The following is a 19,598-nucleotide window of genomic DNA, read 5'->3' as shown; positions in this document are numbered from 1 at the left end:
CGCCCGCTCCGCCAATCCGCGGGGAGGAACAGCGGGGGGGCGGTGCCGCCTGCGCCCTGACCCGGAAGCACTTGTCCCACGGCGGGGGCGGGGCCCGCACCGCCGTTTCCGCGGTAACAGGACCGCCCACCCCTCAGCGCCCGGCGGGGGCGCGGCCGGCCCCGGCCGCTGCTCCTGGGGCCCCGTCGCTTGGCGCCCGTCGGGTCGCTGATCTCGTGTGAGGCCTCTAGTGTAAACCCCGCGAACCGTACAGGGGGCGGGGAGAGCCGCCCCCCCGGCCAAGACGCCTCAGGTGCCTCTGAAGCCCCCGAGGCAAGGGGAGGCGCCGGGCAGAGCTGGGAAGGTCCGTGCGGGCCCCGCGAACCCCGAAGCAGCGGGGCCCGTGAAAACCCTCGGAACCCACCTGCCGCAGCCCCGGGAACTCATGGCTTCTGCCCCTGCGAGTATGAAACGCGTAAGTGCTGAGCCCGCCTCTGGCAAGGATCGGGGATGTCCTGTATTCTAAAGCCAAAACAAAATAACACACTCAAGAACTGTATCACACGCAGCCCTCGTCAGTATTACACATACACAGTAATAGCATTTGGTACTTTCCCCCTTTCATCTGCAGTCCATTCTCTGCTTGAAGTGAATGTTGCTTCTTTCAGCACTGCGACCCTGCGAGCAGGAAAGCGACATTTAGCTAACACTCAGCTCCTCACAACAGCTACAGAGAGCAGGTATTTGTGGGGTAAAAAGCAGAAACATGACATTGTGAAGTATTTTTCATTTTTTTTTCCCCCCAAGATACTCTGAAAACCAGGATTTGACGTAGCAGATAAGCTCACTGGTCCTTCAGATCTGGCAGGGACTACTTTCTGCTCAGAGAAAACAGAAGGTTTCTCCAACAAACCCTGTCATTTGTGCACTACTGTAGAGCTGATAAGTTGAGCATGGACGTGGAATCGGGCATCTTCAGACATCAAGAACAAATCCTTCTTTAGGATCCAAGATTCACAGCTATTTTCTCTTCTAGTGGATATTTACAGCTCTGCAACCTAATTAATTTAAATTCTAATCTCTTTTATCTGTCCAGCAATAAGTTTTAAAGCTTGGCTACAGAAAGTCATTTTACTATAGATTGATTCAACTTCTAGTCCCACCAATGATAAGATCTGGTCAATAGGTAAGCAGTGTACAGCTGCCATCAGAGACCTAAACCAAACAGGCTTTTGTTTAAACCAAACAAGCACTCCCATCTTGCCACGTACAAACCATCTATAACGCCACCCAGGACTGGTACTGGCATTAGCAACGTCATCATGGAAGAAAATAGCAAGGAACTAATGCAATGGTGCAACCGAGTTGTACATTTATCATACCATATATTTATGCATTGCATTGTGATTCTGTTTTGGGTTTTTTGCCCTTTTTTTTTTTTAAACTTCAGATGTATGTGAAATATCCTCATAGCTGTACTAACTTAAAACTACCCAAAAGCAGTGCCAAATTTTGGGTTTACACCACTTAGTAGCATGCTTTTAAGTGATTTCATCCAATGCATGGAGGAAGCAACTCAAAACTAATCTCCCCTGCTGCAGAAAAAAGGCAATTATTATTGCATATATTTACTTGGCATAGAAAAGCATACTTGGGATTTGCTGCTGCTAACAGAATTGTATTAACCAAGCCTGTGTGAATACCTGGGAAAGTAAGCAGGGTGAAAACCCAGCGGGGAGGTCTGCAGCAAGGACGATTACCCTCAGTGGAGGAGGATCCGTTTAGGGAACATTTGAACAAACTGGACATAAACAATTTCATGAGACCTGATGGGATGTACCCATGAGCACAGAGAGCGCTGGCCCATGGCATTGTAAAGCCGATCTCAATTATCTTTGAAAGGTCATGGCAATCAGGAGAGGTTCCTGATGACAGGAAGAACGTAAATACCACTTCCCCCTTCGAGGAGGAGGATCAGGGTAACTACAAGGCTGGTTAGTCTCAGCTGAGCATTTTTTTCCCCTCCTTCCTGTCACCCTGTCATTCGTAAACAGAAAAGAAAACACAAACTTGCACAGTCATACCTGATTTTTGTTATCACTGCAATAGCTGTACAAGAGAACGTTAACGCTGCGGTTCCTGCAGAACCTTTCCCCAGACCATCTCCCTCAGAGCACCGCCACTACCAGAGCAGCAGCCTCACTGTCTCCTTGGAGCAGCATCCCCAGGACCACGAGCACTAAAAATTCAGGAACTGTTTTATCTGCTGTTTCTAACCAGTCACAAAGGCAGCTGTGTCTGAAATCTCCTAATGAATTTCCAATGCAATCAACAGTGCCAGAAGAGGCCTCGGGAAAGAAACATTCCTAAATAACTTTGCTAGAAGGACAACTTCAGACAGCCTAACGCCTCACCCCCGAAAGAACAGACAGACAATTTATTTGCACACGGATGCTTCGTAACACAAAGAATAACAACGAGACTACCAGCTCTTTAAGTAGTTTTATAAAAGTATTTGACTTACTGAGATACTGTTACAGTTACCTGAGTATTTGAAATTACAATGCAAGGAAATTTCAACAATGAATTTCAGTACAGTATTTTACAATCCAGTGCTGCTGATCCCAGTTTATATAAGAGTTCACTAGAGCACATATACACAAACAGTGATTCTTGAAGAAAATTAAAAGACACCACAAAAAGGGGGCTGGAGATACCAATATAATAGAGTTCAGATTATAAATCCAGTGGAGCATGTAATAAAAATGCAAACAAACAAACAAAAAAAGCATTTTTTTGGTTTTACTTTTCTCAGAAAAATAAAAAAGGCATTTTTTTTGAAACACAAGCAACTGGATTAAAAAAACAAAACAAAACTTCCATACTAGATCAGATGAAGACATGACGCATTTACTGTGCATTTCATTAGTATATTAACATTTCCTGAGCTACCCAGAACAATAAGGCTTCATTAACTCTTAGATCAGCAGCTCAGCATTTAATTTTCTCATGTCATTCTCATAAGGCAAAATTCTTAATAAAAGTTATTTTAATACTTGAACATTAGAATCAATTGACAGTTGCATATGAATATACATTTGTGACATACTATGAATTTATGCAGCTCAGGCTGCTAAATCAGTTGAAGTAGTGGGAGACAAATTCATTAATCTCTGCTGAAAATCTTACTTCTAAGTCCAATTCATAACTGGGATACCAGATGCTGTGGGCTCATCCACATGTTGTTTTCACCGGATCCCCATAAAGAACAGAAAAGTGCACCAGTGGCTTATATTAATTCCTTTTTATTTCTACACAACATGCTGTAAAAAATTAACAGATTTGTTAGCATTCACAATGCTGACGAAGTAAAATGCCTAAGTAATCTTAAGCTCTGACTTCAGAAATATTGCCAATTTAACAGAGTAAAGTTGCTTTATTTTTTTTATATTTTGGCCAAATCCAATGTTTCACAGATTACTCCCCCCCCCCCCCCCCCCCCCCCGAATTCTTTATTTGCAATATTTTAAAACCATATCTGGTGCTTGGGATATCCAGCCCCCTTTCCCCCATCCTAATACAGCAGAAAAGACATATAAACATGCCATTTAAATTAAAGAAAGAAAAATGGAATAAGTGGAATCCCAGACTGCAAAAATATATACAAGCATTTACTTTTTTCCTGAACTAAACATTTCAACCATAAAAATATTAAACAGCCATACCCTATAGAACTAGGGCTAAGGCTATTTCAATTATAACTATTCTTTATTTTAAAAATATAGGGCTGAAAGCCTTTTGGGTGATATTTATACATTAACAATATTTCTAGGTTCCCTACATGAATCATAAAGCATTATGCAGAACACAGACTATTTTTCATAGCTTAATCTTGCATTATCTTGCTTAATTTAATCTCTCTTGTAAATATGTTAGATAACTACATTTCATTGTAAGAATTAATATAAACAGAAAATATTTATAAGGCTTTTTTTCTCCTCATGGGCTGTATACTGTAATATATCCATCAAATGTTTTGAAGTTGGCAGATTTTCCTCCCAGTAAAACCATGAAGTCAGGTTAGTTCTTACCATCAATGAAACTGTAAAAGAGGGTCATTTCTGTATAATCAGAAACTCTTTTCCATGCCTTTCTTAGAATATGCATGACAAAAGAGCTATTCACTCTGAAGTCTAATCATTCTGCTTTCCAATAAGCACGTATCACTTTGTATGTCCTGAAAAACTCTGAAGTCAGTTAAAAACCATAATGTCTTCGTTCTTCTTAGGCCTGATGAGTTTTTCCCTCTTACAGTTTAGACAGAAGGGACAGAAGGAAAGAAATATTCTTTTCAAGACTGGAAGTTCAGTTTTACAGTTTCCCACTTTCCTGTTTCAGCTCCAATATCTAGAAGCCTCTTAAAAACAGCTCCTGTCCCAATGCTTTGAGCTGTGGTTATGCTTTAATATGTGCTACATGCTATTTCAAGTGTCATGTCTCTTACTATGGCTAACAGCTCATCTCATTGAAGTTTGCTTTCCTCCCTTCAGATAGGGAAAGAGCTGACCATACCCAAAAAGTGCATTCAGTCTAAAGGAGGAGTAAAATGCATAATGTTATTGTAAACCAGAAGATAATTGAATATTAACAGATTCTAAAAGGAAGTAAAAGAAGTTCTTAATCCAATAGGAACTCACTACAAAAGTTACTAGCTATAAGCAGCTTAGGGTGAATTAGCTTAGAAACCTCCCCAAAAACCTTTAGTTTCAATCTTTATAGAACTATTTACTGATGCCCCAGCTTTTCAAAAATCTGTAATCCGTGTCTGAACTTTCTCATCCTCTTAGCCTTAGCCAGTATCACAGATCAGTTCATCAGCAAAAGTATTATCATTTTCTGACTCCAGTTGTTTTGTACCTCTTCCTGAGAACCCAATAAAGTCTTCAGAGCAAACCGACTGCAACACGTAAGAATAACACTGAGAATAATGTCCATTAACACCTTTGACAGGAAACATCAGCCTGCAAACAGGACTCTAAATGGAATCAGTGCAATCCCAGGTGGTCTTGTCTTTTGCAAAACAAGCGAAGTACCACAGTGTTAATATTGATTTAAAAGTTAAACATGTAACACAGAAAAAGATCACAATTCTTCTGAGGGCACACAGAAATGTTCCAACAACTTTGGGCGGGTGTCTATTTTGCTGAAATTAGCAGGATTGGGAAAAAACAAAGCAAAGCTATGCCCTGGATTTGTGCCACAGTTTGACGTCCCCTTAACAGCAGCTTGAGTCCAGCTGGCACGTGAGCAGACTCCAGGCAGGGAAGAAACAGTCTGGCCACACTTGAGTTAGAAAAAAGAGCTTAAGCGATGAATTTGCTCACAGTACGCAGAGGATGGTTACAAGCTGGCTCTAATAACACTGCTGTAAAGAGGCTTATGATGCTGCTGCAGCATTGCAGCTACCAATGAACTTCCCAGTGCATCAGTAGCAAAAGATGCTACTAAAAAGGAAAGACAAAACTATTGTTAAAAATCTGTCAGTCATAAAGGACACATTCTAATTAATGAATGGTAAAACAAAGCAGAGCCCAAAGCTGTATTAAACCTCTACTTAGGTCATAATTCATTTGTAGCCATATCTGATTGCTCATTTGATTTCTGAAAGTGCTCAGTAGAAATCCAGAGTTAATGTGGATAAAACGTCAGGATAACATCCATTTACTTAACACATTAGTATTGTTAAATAAATCCAAGTCAAGTCTACTTTACAATGAAGTGTGCAACAAGCAGAAGAAGTGAAGAACATACATTGTGTTGAGTTCACATTCTTCAAGGTGCAAATTTTAGCTACTCTTGCCCAAATCCTTCTGTTTCTTCAATTGCAAACAACAGCTTTTCCTTCAACTGCTCATAATTCTTATAGGGTGGAAGGTCTAAGCGATTGAAACTGAAAATAAAGAAAAAGCTTAAGTACTGAAAAATAATTAAACCTTCACAAAAAAAAAAAAACCACTATGAATATGAGTAATTAAAATTTTTGCTGTGTAGATGGATACCTGGATTTATACCCTGTGAAAAGCTGACTGCGGACATAAATTCATATATTTCTGAGGCCAAAAGTTAGAGTTCAAGCATTTGAACAGTGATAGTTTTCTAGAAATGCAGTGTACCCGGTAAGAAGTTTCACTAACTTTTCCTAGTTGGTTAACTAGATTCATCATTCACATTTGAAAGTTTATATTTGTGTGTTTTTACTCACCACTAATACACCTGAGGAACTGAGTAGAACCTACTTTTTCTCTAGGGAAGTGGGAGTGTGAATGTGGCTGCTTCACTATCAAGATGGAGTGCAGTGATAACAAAAGATCAATCCCAACCTCTTTAGACAGTACTTTTTATTACTTTAAATTTTCAGTAATACACAAATCCATGGAATTTACAATGGAATCTACTCCATGCTACAAGAGTTCTTCAGAAGTTCAGCTATTATTCAACAACAAAGTTTACTGGTATAACTTGGTGTTTGCTTTCACACAGTCTCAACCATTTAAGCACATTACCCATTTACTAAAATATCCCAGCAGATTGTTATCAGCAAAAACAGAACAGTAGTAACATTCTGATTTGTTACATACTCACCAGGTATGACTTCTAGGTAACCAGTTTTCCTTTCCAACTTTTTCAATACAAAATTTTTGGGGTCCGTTGCTCCCTGTAACAAATTCAAATAAACAAGGCATAGGTCTAGCTACCTTTGTTATCAGCAGGTAATACATTACAACTGAAGTATAAAAGGCTTAAACACAAGACAAGATTATTATAACTTGCACAGAAAAAAAAAGACTTCTGTCTTTCACTATACACCTCTGTGTAGATCAAAGCATGCATGTGGTGAAATGCATAAATTTGAAGTGATTTTGAAACTCAGTACAACAGGTGTAAACATTCCCTCCATCTCTTTTTCCATCACAGCTCAAGTATATGCAGGACATACAAAATAGCAGTCAATATAAAATTCATTAAAAATGTCCATAAACATGTAACTTTTTTTTTTTTAAAGAATTATCATTAGATAATAGATAGCATTAGAGGGATTATTAATGCATACCCATGAGGTCAGCAAATCCTCCCACTGGTAATCTGCATGTTCCAGTAACAAACTGCAAGAGTCTCATTCTCTTCTCATTATCTATTTCTTTCACAAACTGAAAAATAATAATTGAAATAAACATTTAGGTATAGATTTGATATTCAGATTTTCACATCATCCATAGATTAATGAATTACATGACTGTTATGAATAGCTGAATTAGCAGTAACAATTTATATTTACACACTACAGATCTGTTCAGTTATTCTGACTATCGTTTACTAAGCTGTAGCTGTGCTCTGTAACTTCTGTTGGTCTGAGAATAAAACAAAGTCTACAAACCTGCCAGAACCATACTATCTGTCTGCTGGTCCTGGTATAGTGCCGGTAGATGGTATGCCTCTGCCAGTCATTCAAATCAATTTCTTGCATTCCACATAGAAGCACCTTTAGGTGAGAAAAAGGGAAATAAACATGCAAGTACAAGTTATGACTTTCCTTCTATAACTTCCCACATAGAATATCAACGGCAGCCATACCTAGAAGCATCTGCAATGTCAGTATAATTGTTTTTAATTTTAAACTTTATCCAAAACTTCTACAACAAAGAATGATGACGGCTCATGAAGTGTATTTGGAGAGGCCACAAAATAGAAAGCATCTCTGTCACAAAAAATGGAATAATTGCTTGCATTTAGACATTCAAGCCAGGAACAGTTTATCATTGCCCAGCCATATAATTCTCCACTATCCTGTTGATAGTGAAACTGAAACAGATGGTTCAGAAAGTGTAATTTTGAGAGATCAAAACCATCTAGAACCTGGTCCAGTCTATATGTGATCATCCATTGCTATCTGGTTTTATCTCCCTTTCTGTCAAGTTACTCAGTCTTTGAACACAGGCAAATCAAATTGCTGAGGATCACAAAAGCAATTCGGTAAGAAATTTCTACTGGCAGAATCTTAGCCTTTAGAAACGTGTAAGTAGGCTGCAAAGAGGAAAGTGAAGGGAACCACGCTAATCAAATACTATTCCATAAAGTTTCCCTCATATGCCCTATAAAACAGAGTTGTCAGCCTTAGTGAGTTCTGCTCTTCACACCTAACGACTGGAGTTTAAGTATTTTATGTGTAACAACCTGGATCTAGCAATAGCCAAACTATCCTTTACCTCCAGCTCCTTAGCATCAAAATACTGCAAATACTGTTGTGGCAGAATTTCATTGAAGCCTTCAAAGAAAGCCTGCGTCTGCTCCTCAACACCTCGGGAAAGCCTCCATTCTGCTACTAGCCTGTAAAAGAAGATACAGAAAGATAATTTAAATGGCCTGTGCTAACCCAAGTCCACATCTTTGTTAGCCTATTTTGAGATGAACTGCAAGCTAAGTTAAAAAAAAATATGAAGAGTCTGGAAAGTTCTGGGGATAGAGCATTGTATAATTTTATTAGCAACCTTTACTCTGTGCAAACAATTTTGTTTTTTCTTTAAGTTAAAACCCTATGTTTCCAACCATTCTGCTACAGAAAGTATTTTAGATTCAAAGAGGAGGCAGCATCTATTCACTGATTATATTAATGAGAGCACAGCAGTCCCTAGGTATTTGAAGAAAGAAAAAAATGCAGAGCTATATTTGTCTAATTTCTCCCCAGAAATCTCAGTCATTATCCATGAAAAGGTAAAAACTAGGTCAAGTTGTACTGGTGAAGATAAGTAGGACTGCTAGCTTACCAAGAAACGACTATGTCCATTTGGAAAGTTCCATATTTGTTTCTGTTAATCATGAAACTTTGCTCTGTGGCAGAAACTCCACTCTCCATTAATAAAAGGGTGAAAAGCAGGCAGGAGACCCGAAGAACCTGAACCCAGGGAGAAGCAGATATTATGCTGAATTCAAGCCTAACCTGTCAGGAGAACTGGAGTCTAAAGGAGAGATGGCTATTTTCCGATTTCAATCCTAGAAACTTTGGAAACTTAAAGTAGGACTCAGAGTAAGCCAAAGAATATGAGTGAAACTGGAATCTGAGCTCTCCCTGGGTTCCTAGAAACTAGAAGAGAATGGTTTTCTGCAGATCCTCCCTATTTTCAACCCCAAATTAATACTTTGCAAAACTGCAAAATGCCAGTATGTTTCTTCTGCAAATATTACCTTTCCTGTGAATCACTGAAATGTCTTCAGATTACTCATGCGATGAAAACAAAAACCACTCCCCTTCTCCCTCACCCCCTGCCGTGAAAGAAGCCTTCACAGAACACCTCGTAAGAAAGCAAGGAAAATTCCACTGTGATTCAGTTTATTTTGTGCCTGCAATGTGTGACTTTTTTTTTTTTTTTTTTAGCAAGCACATCCTCCAAGCTTGTATGTTGAAGTTCACACCTTAAAGCAGAGCTTATGTACTGCTGCACATTGAGGAAGAAGGGGATATTTCAGGGCAAAGCAGGTCACTGTTCACATTTTTATTCTTTTATGACTCTTAGGCTCCTTTCCTCTTAACCTATTGCTTTAAGAAATTCTGGTACTGCAAACATAATCCTTCATTTATGACAATACAAACTTATGACATCATTCATAACACCATCCTGTTACAAATGCCAAGACCTAATGATACTGTAAGACCAGTTCAGGTAAAACTAGTTGCGATCCCAAGTATCTTTAAAAAATAAGAATAATCACAAAAGCATCCAAAAATGTTCTTAAGTTTAAAAAAACCCCAAACATAAATGGCTGGGTAGAATATCAGCAGGCTATGAAGCAATAGAATTCCAATAATAAACATATGCAACGATTTTATGAAATACCTGACATTCACATTTGTTGTCATGATGTTCTGCTAAACTTGAATAACTCTACGAAAAAAGTGGACCTTCTACTAACTATAATCTTTGGGAAAAGTGGATTTTAAAAACTTATTTCTATCAATATTCTTCTTTCAAATGCGATATCCAAACAATTGCCACTTGTTGCCAACATCAGCAATTACTCAGAGACAGAATTACAACAATGCTTCAGATTTCATAGTTTGACAATCTTTTCTTGCTAGAACTAAAGAAAGAAAATGACGGAGATAAGAGTATTTTAAAATCCTCATTTATTCTTACCTAATATATTCTTCTTTGTTTTCTTCTGTGACCAGAATGTTGCTACCATTTGGCTTCAAGTCATGGCTTTTGATTTCACCTAGAATTTCTTTATCAACTGAGAAAAACATTTCCAAGCCACATTCTTCAATATCATTCTCTCTGTAAGGAAAAAAATACTGTGTCAAGATCTTGTACTGAGTAGAGGACATGGGTATGAAGAACCTTAAGGGAAAAAGGTTTGGAGCTAAATAATCAAGATAAGAAAATGTTCCTTACACAATAATTACGGTTTTGCAAGAAGTACTGACTCATTTTACCAATGTGCATACACGAATTGTACTCCTGATCAGAAATTTTTGATCAGTAGTACCCTTAAATTTACCAATTACAGGGCTGACAAACTACCTGCTGACTATGATCTGCGGAGTGTCTGTGGAATACAGAAACTTTTCAAGTAATGACATTTTTGTGTATTTCATTGCATGATTGCTTCTTCTAACAGCTAACATAAGGACTGTGTTAAAACGTAGCCTTTGCTTTGTCAAACAATAGCAGATAAAAAGTAACTAAGAAAGACATTGCATGCTTAATGAATTATCTTCAACTCCAGTATATTTATGGGACTATTTTGTAAGCATACACTAAAACATCCCAAGCTCCTAAGTAAACAAAGTACAAGTACTCCTGCTAAAGTGGAATTCTCTTAGAAATTTCAACATAGAAACAATCTGTAGCCAACAAACATTGCTCAAATAAACTCTATACTCTTTACAGGCATTAATAGCCAGGAGAATAACAGGTACAACACTGTCTTTTATATGTTGATATGTGCTTCTGTAAAGTGAAGAATCACTTGCATACGCAGAGGTTTTGATGACCATTTCCCCCAAAAATAAAGTGCAAAATCAAGATATTTGTCCTGAACTGTAACACAGAAATGTCAGTCTTGAAAACACCACTGGTTTATCTAGCACTGTGATGCAACAGTGCTTCTGAACTTGATCTTTCCAAAATACATGCTATTGCATTAAATCTCAGATGAGGAGGGAAGGCTTCAGATGGACAGATGATGAAATAAAATCACCCCTTCCTTTTAAAACGAAAGATACCTGCTCTAGCTCAGTTTGAGCAGAGAGGGGACCTCTAGAGGTCAAATTCAATGATTCTGTGAAATTTTCAAAATTGTGGGAACAAGAAAAATGGCCACCTGATAGGAGAAGCACCAAGAAATTCAAAACTACTGAAAGCTTCCTGGAAAGCTATAAAATTTGTTTTTTTGGTGAGGAACAAAATTATCCACCCTGAGAGACATGACTTTTTTCCCCTACAAATCTGTAGTCATAGGATAACTTCATCAGCATTACAGATAAGTAGGCTCAACTATACTAAACTTGAATCATAGGATCATATTATAGAATGCTTTGGGATGGAAGGGACCTTTAAAGGTCATCTATTCCATCCCCCCAAAGTTTGGGTCTCTGTACTTAGAGGTCTGAAGGTTCTTCTCCAGAATTTTCATATTCTTAAGTGTTTTTTCAAAGGGGCAAAGCCTTTCATGGACTCCAACCTAGAAGATTTCTTTATCACTACAGAAATCAATACTGACATTTGGGTCATACTTGCTACAGAGACAACCTTCAGAAAAGTTCTTGTTACAGCCTTAAGCTTCCCTATTGCTTTCTTCTGTGGTTAAAAAAAAAAAAAAAAGAAAAAGAAAAAAAAAAAAAAAAGAAAAAACCCCAAACACTGAGTGCAGATTAATAAAAGCATATGTAGCCAGCACAGCTTAGTCATTTGAAATCCTCATATACAGAGTGAGATGTAAGAGTTGTTCTTCACAGTAAGTTCTGAGTTTTCTACTTTCTTGCTACAGGTGCAGGCTTCTCCTGTCTTTGACAAAATCTTTCATTAGGGGCTGCTGGTACCCAAGAATTCAGTCTTGGAAGTTTCACACCAACAATCCACTGGGTGATCTCTGGCAGCACTGCATACTTTGAATTAAAATGAGGGGGAAAAGTAGTCTGCAATGTCTATAACAAGTCCCTATTTATTGCCATTGACAAGCAGCCTAATACTGACATCCAGAAGCCTCTGTGCTCTCTTTTAGACCATTATAAATTACATACGCACCAAAAGAACCATACACAGAATAAATGTAACACACTTGAGCAGGACTGAAAGACCTTGCAATTATTGGGTGTCATAAAGAAAACCCTTCACTCTGAAATGTGAAAAGTGGCCAGCTTATGTGCACTACACACACAAATGCAAAGATGCAACTATGTCTACAGATAATGGCTTAAAATAACACCCTTTGACTCTAGACTTTCCACAAAATATTAACAGATTGATACTGTTCATACAGTAAACACTGTAATATGTGCAACTTGTTACAATTTAGTCAGAAAACCATTCAACAGTAATAGCTTCCCCCACGATTTAATGCAAATTTCTTCCCCATAACTTACATTTTTCAGTATCATATTTGCTTGGTCTCTAAAACTCAGTGAGTCACAAGATGACAAAAAAGTGCCCTTCTTTTTAAAAAACATACGTACATTTTCTGACTACAAAACAGATTACAGGATTCCTTAATTACAGAAATCAGGACTTACAGCTTTGAGACCTTTTCTTCCCTTTCAGCTCTCAGTTTCCTGGCATCTTTACTCAAATAGTAACTATTTTAAGTTTTACTAATGGAATTTTAACTCACTACACCTTTTAGCAGCGCATACATTGAGTACGGAACATACTACTCTTCCAAAAACCAAATTAAAATTCCTATCTCAATTTGTAAACATCTTGTAGAGCTGCTTTCCCCCCTCCTTGTTATGCAAGATAATGCTTCCAAGATTCAACACTACAGGAGATGACAATCTTGTCTTTTATATTTATTTCTGCATTTTAAAAACCAATCTATCCCCACACCTTGTATGAATTTCTCAAAGCATTTTTAAAACTATTCTGGTTTTGTATGATTCTTAAGTAAAATGTTTTATCTCTCTAGTCACATAAAAAGACTAATTTTTCTGCTAAATTGCTTTTACTATGGCAGAAGCAAAAACTTTTAAACTGAATTTGTCTTTTTGTTTTTCCCTTCTAAGTTTTGTTTTGTTTTGTTTTAAACTGTTGGGAAGGGAAAATCACCTGTGTTACTGAAACAAATGGTGCACATCAACCATGGACTACAACATCCTGGAGTCCTGCTATTATAAAATAAGTACAGAATTACAATGCTTTAGATCTAAGTTTGTTTTTTTTTTTAATTATTTCTTAAAATATTTTTAATACATAATTCCAAAATAATTATGGTCTACAGCTCCAAATCCTTTTTACTTGCTGCTCTCTGGAGAGGAATCTGCAAAGGAGTAGAGAAGGAGGACTCAAAGTATGAATGTAGAATAGACACATGACTGACAATGCATACATGGAAGGCTATATGTAGGAATGGTCTTGAATCATTCAGCTTGGAGCAAAAACCCAAGGACATCCAGAAAAATGCAGGAGCATTAACTTCTTTAAAGCATTACATCTTCAATATTAATCTTTAAGTCAAATTTCAGGTATGACAGAAGAATTATGTGGTCGTAAATAATAAACTACAGTTTTTAATTTCACACTATTGTAGCACTAAACTTTTTATGTTTTCTAACTAAACTAGGTACTAGAGAGAGAAACACTGAGTGGATGTTTGCTGATTTCTTTTAATCCGTTATCTGAAAAGTTTCAGTAAAATTTACTCAAGCCATCTTATTTGTAACAGTGTTCAAGACTGCCACATCTGTACAATGTCTAGCTAGATTTATTAAAGAACAGTAAAAATGAAATGCAAGATGCTGTGCAGATTATTCAATGAATCAGAAAGGCTTTTGCATTATCAAATTATTATTTGTGTATCTAAAATTACAGTAAAAATTCCAGTACTGCTCTGCAATTGGTATAGTACACCTTCCAGTGGGGCTTTTAGTAATAAATTTATACCTACTTCCTGGCATAAGTGAAAATCAAGAACATTGTATTGCTATTTCAAGAACAAAATCAAGTCAAACTCACTTTACCCAGATGAGAGAGTTGTAAAACTCTGGGTCAACAGATTCTAAATCCTTGAGTCCTACTGGCTTGTTTAGGATACGTTTATAGAACGGCAGAGAGAAACCAGTGTCAATGAATTTCCCATGGAACAAAGCCTGAAGAACATGAAAACAGACAAAATAATGCAAAGGATGATTGAATACTTAATATGACAACATTCTGTACTCTGTACCAATGAAATTTGACAACCAAAGAATTAACCTAGAATATCATGACTGCTAATATGCTGAATTAACTTATACCAATAGTAGTTATATTCAAACACTTGATAATAGTTTCAACTCAAAAATGAATTGTTTAATTATCCGTCTGATGGTACAACATTTATTTATAGGAAATTTACATGAGAGAACCTCTTTCTACTTTTAAACTTACCATGGCAATGAATCTTCCAATAAATCTGAAGTATTTCAGATGGTCTGGATTAATATAAGAGGCTGGGTTTATCTGTAAGCAGTAGTTATCTTTCCCTGCATATTCAAACAGGCAATACATTGGGTTCAAAACTTCATGTGACAATAGAAAGAACCATTCCCTGAAATCACACAAACAATAAAAACACATTTCAAAATAAATTACTTTTGAAATTACTTTAGCTAACTCATGTTGACTTAGGAACTTGCTAGCACATAGGTAGTCAACTTGCTTTCTTTACCAGAAAGTATGCTGGACTAAACTGAAACTAACCAAATTACGAATTAATATCCAAAATTACAATGATATACAACTGTCAGTGGTTTGGATAAAAAACATCCTTACCTAAATGAGCAGATTAGAAGTCTACCACTGAGTTAAACTTTAGGGTTTTAGGGAATGCTAATTAATATATGGACTTCTCCGTTACAGTAAAGACTTTTGACTTGAAAGTAGATTTCTATTCACTTTTTCAATAAACTTCTACTTTGATATTAATGGTTGTGCCAAAGGCTTACTGTAGTTCAGTAAACTGTGCATCTCTTTAATCACTGAGACGATTAAAGTAATTCCTAATGCAAATTGAAAACAATTTATTATAATATAATAATTTATTATTTATAACTATTAATAAATAGTTAAGACATGCGTGCATCTTAAGGAACTGTCTTCCTCAGATATTCTGAGGAAAGATAAGGCAAACTTCACTAATATTTTGAATGTACTGCAGTTTAAGTATCTACTTTGGGAAAGTCTTCATACCAACAACTTGCAGAAAAAGATATTCTTTGCCATTTCAGTTTAGTTTACCTTGCAACACCTCCATAATCTAAGCCTTCTTCACCAGGGAAAATAACCCATAAACGTCTCCGTAGATCCTGAGGGCTGAAGCTCATTATCTTAGTAAAAGAAAAACAATCAATTCTTTTTAAGAAAACAGCTATAAGCACTGGCTAGACTTATTACTATTTGCTATCAAGCAATATAGCATTTAATAATTCAGACCATAAAATGAACTATGAGCATGTGAAGTACCTGCTTATGGAATGCTCATGGAATTTGAAGCATTAGTGCAAACCTATTTCCATACATTAAAAAGCAAAAGATGTAAAAGAAAAAGAAATAATAATTCTGAAATTAAAGACTCTGGATACTTAGGCCAGCAGCCTGTCTATAAGACAGAAATCCAGCCAATAAATAACGGGCCCAAAGTGAGTAAATTTGGTATTTGTTAAATACCATACTGAATGGTATCCCAGTTACAAGTAATGAAGAGACATGATCAAGGACTCAAAGAAATAAATTAGAAACAAAACAATAATAAACATACATTATATATTTTTTTCATTTTACAGCTTCACGTCCTGAAGACGATAATAAAAATCTAGCTGGTTTGTTTGTTAAGTTAGGAAGAATCATAGATGCTAAGGAACTTTACTAACGCTGGTTTTAATACAATGACCAAATATGTAATTATGCTGATTTGGTCAATTGTCAGAGGTTTACATAAATAAATTTCACATAACACGTGTGTGTGTCCAAGAACCTTAAGTTTTTGTTGGCAATGAGAGGGACAGAATTTGGGTCAAGATTTGCATTTTTTAATCTCTCCTAGATGTCTGTAGTAATCATCACAAAAAAATTTATAACCCCAACAGAGATATCTGCAAATGATGAATGACTAACAAGCATAAAAATTTAATTCAGGTCTTTGTGATTACGTCATCTGAATTATTGATAAGGCACCCTGTTTTCCTAAGGAAACCTAGGTTTGCTGTTGTTTACATAATTACATAATCTATCTCTTGATTCTTTCCAGTACAGTGTAATTTCATTACCTCTACAGTTACTGTAAAAGGACCAAGTGCAATTTTAGAAATAAGGCTGGAGCTAACTTTCAGTTACAGAATTTATTTTGTCCCCTCTAACCCCTTTCATTTGAAGACATCGCCATTCCAAAAGAAAAGACTAACCAACTGCACTATTTGTTGCTTCTGCTAAGCCCGTTTACAGTAATTTTAACAAGAAAGCATTAATCCTCATTTAAAATATATTTGTCTCAAAACACACTATTCTATTTGTTCACATTTCCTGGCTTGACACATCTGTGATAATTCCTACAAGAAATGAAGCCTGAAGACATATAGGAAGACAAAAAAATTCAGCTAGGGACAGAGGAAGCTTAAAGTTCCTATCTTCTTAGATAAGGTCTGTATTTTCTTAAGTTACTTTTAAGACAGAAAAATACAGAAGTGGCCAAGAGGAGTATCTGTCAAGAGGAATTGTTCTGTGCACTTCCAATCCTGTTTCTATGTATCTTATTAGACTGACAAAGAGCTAGTTTTGGCTTCAATTTAACAAGCAACAGCAGTGATTTGTTGCCACAATGAATATTCAAAAAAGTAAACATAAAATTCAAAAGCACTTGAAAATATTGTATAGGAACAAATTTTAACCATGGTTTAGATCTGTAGACATTAACAAGAATTTTGCTACTAATAATCTAAATAGAATTAATAATTTTTGTTTTCTTCTAACCATTTTATTACTCATTTAAAGACCCCTAACACTCAGACTAAGATCAACAATATATTTTGGTACATAGCCCATGCTTACATAACACACTGTCAGGAAAAATGTGCCAACAAACATAAGCACAACATGAAAACTTCCTGAGAATGGGGAGCTGCTTTGCCACAGCGCTGCCCTCAAAATTAACTCAGATTTTAATGAATAATGAGGAAAAATAAAAAAAAAAAAATCACCTTCTCTGTCAGATGAATCAGTCTTTAGAGCCAGAACTTCACGTTTTAGCATGATCTTTTAATATATAAGTCTGAATGTATCCTAACCATTAAACTAGTATTTTTTTGTTAGTGTCACTTAAAATAACATTAGCAAGGTGTCAAAGGATCAAGAATGACATGTGACAATAAATTTAATCAACTCAACTTTTCATGCCCACTACTAACATGTTTTAATACAATACCTGTTGAAAAGAGTCCTCAAATAATGTTTTTCTGCTCGCTGTAATCTTTATGTGTTGTGGCATTGCCAGTTGCTGAAAGGAGATTTTTTTAGAGGTGAAGTGTGCAATCACTTAAAGTTTCTAATACTGAGTTTGGACTATTATTTGTTGTATATATTGTTTTAAGAGGTACAGTTGAATTTCACTAATCCATATAAAACAAACCCAGTAATCAAGATACTTGAAGTGTAATCTAATCCAAGAACAAATTGCTTCCAATATTGGTATCTACAGTGAAGTATACATGCCTCCAGATCCTGCTTAGAGCAGGTTCAAATACTGTACTCTTGTAAGACATCGGAAGATATTAAGATCAATAGCATTCTAAGTCAGCAAGGCTTTCTACCCCAGAATTTAATAAAAAATTAGAAAATCTATTCTGCACAAAATTCAAAGTGAAAAAATAGGCTAGTTTCTCTATTATTTTTCAAAGGCTAATTCATTGACTCTTGAAAACTGGAACATTTAAACCTAAGACTTTTTCCTAAACACGAAGTTCCTTAGTTTTTTGATATACATAGAGGACCAAGACTGACACACTGGAATTTGATATTATATTAGAACATGTTAACATGCAACACAGTATCTTCTTCAATATTTAGACATGCATGTTCTTTGTCAAATGCCCTGTATTTTCTTCCAAAAGTATGTATTTGTGCAGAAAACAGATCTTGTATTAACTGTAAAAATACTGTGCCTCCATATATTCCCTTATTAACAGCAGAAAGAAAACACTATTCTGAAACCCACCACTTTAAAAATAAAGTAGCTACACTGATGTTTTCCTTTATTCTAAAAGGTTTTAAAGCCATAGCGTACCTAGCTTTAAAGCTTACATGAGTTTATACAAATCCTGTATTTACTCCCTCCTAATTTAACTCACCTTTAACCTTAAAGTAGTTTGATTATCTTTACTTGCAAGGCATTGAGGAGTTCATTTAAAGCATGTAAGCAAAACCCAAAAATTCAAACAAACATTCCCAAGAAATGAATCCATACCTGACACCAGAATCTGAAATAATGGACCTTTGCCTTGAAATCGCGCACGTAAGCTATCTGGGGTCCATTGTCTCTGCAACCAAAAGGAGAAAAAAACCTGAATTTCAAAAAAGTGTTTCTGTGATTTAAGTAAAAGCCTGCTAATGTATTAGTTACACAGTTGTATGGTTTAGTTGGCTATCTAGTTGGAAGATGCTTACTCACATTTTTTGATTTTGGGGTATAAGTTTTCTTGGTTTTAAACTAAAAAAAATATCTTCCTTTGTAAATTGTTGAGTGCATACACATTACTTTTTCAACAGTATCTGATTATTAACTGTAAAAAAGAGGGGAACTGTAAATAAGGATGGGATGACAGTTAATTTAAGGTAATTTAAGTTGGGAGTTAAATTCTGATTTTAACAACATTCTGGTTCCTAAAAATACAGGAAAGAAAGGGTTGAGTGTACTTTTCAAAAGAAAGACTAGTAACTGGAAGGAAGGGATCTGGTCATCAATAGTAGTGATGAAGCTCCTCCATTACCCTCAGATCTTATGTAGTACTTGGCAAGGATTCTAAAGTGTTCAAACCACTGCCTTCTTCAGGGACAGTTATCAGTGGATGAAAAAAAAAAAAACAACAAAAAACCCCCCCAAAAACCCCAGAAAATGCAGAAGTGTTACTACATGTAAAACTTTCTGCATAAAAAACGTACAAAGAAAAAAAAAACTTTCAAAAAAGATCCGTGCTAAACTTCACTTTTGAAAACTTAGTAGAACGTTAAAAACACTTACAGAGCAGACTTGCCCGTGCGGGGATCTATATATGTAGTGGTTCTTCTATTGTGATCCACAAAATATGGAATACCATCCACAGTAAATCGCATTTCCCAGCCCTCTGGTAAGGGTTTCTCATTTAATTGACTACGGATACA

General features: G+C 36.3%; 1 protein-coding gene across 7 annotated transcripts in view; it reads right to left on the bottom strand.

Moving 5' to 3' along the window:
- Positions 1-2,653: 2,653 nt before the first annotated feature.
- ITCH (itchy E3 ubiquitin protein ligase) overlaps positions 2,654-19,598 on the bottom strand; it is a 63,614-nt gene continuing 46,669 nt past the window's right edge. For 4 of the 7 annotated variants that reach the window (XM_082326331.1, XM_082326334.1, XM_082326335.1 and 1 more), the window contains 12 exons: positions 19,459-19,587; positions 18,685-18,757; positions 17,647-17,718; positions 15,468-15,556; positions 14,619-14,778; positions 14,205-14,338; positions 10,170-10,310; positions 8,244-8,364; positions 7,415-7,519; positions 7,091-7,187; positions 6,622-6,694; positions 3,497-5,929 (listed from right to left, as the gene is read on the bottom strand). In XM_082326331.1, the coding sequence (XP_082182457.1) occupies positions 5,830-5,929; positions 6,622-6,694; positions 7,091-7,187; positions 7,415-7,519; positions 8,244-8,364; positions 10,170-10,310; positions 14,205-14,338; positions 14,619-14,778; positions 15,468-15,556; positions 17,647-17,718; positions 18,685-18,757; positions 19,459-19,587 (1,294 nt within the window). In that variant the 3' untranslated portion in view covers positions 3,497-5,829. Of the gene's footprint in view, positions 3,303-3,496; positions 5,930-6,621; positions 6,695-7,090; positions 7,188-7,414; positions 7,520-8,243; positions 8,365-8,801; positions 8,930-10,169; positions 10,311-14,204; positions 14,339-14,618; positions 14,779-15,467; positions 15,557-17,646; positions 17,719-18,684; positions 18,758-19,458; positions 19,588-19,598 lie in introns of those variants that run through there. The other 3 variants (XM_082326333.1, XM_082326332.1, XR_014229695.1) reach the window with 3 other exon arrangements.

Source organism: Platalea leucorodia (genome assembly GCF_965183815.1).
Source record: "Platalea leucorodia genome assembly, chromosome: 13".
NCBI lineage: Eukaryota > Metazoa > Chordata > Aves > Pelecaniformes > Threskiornithidae > Platalea > Platalea leucorodia.
Note: the sequence above shows the minus strand (reverse complement) of the source record. Positions and strands in the feature narration are given on the sequence as shown.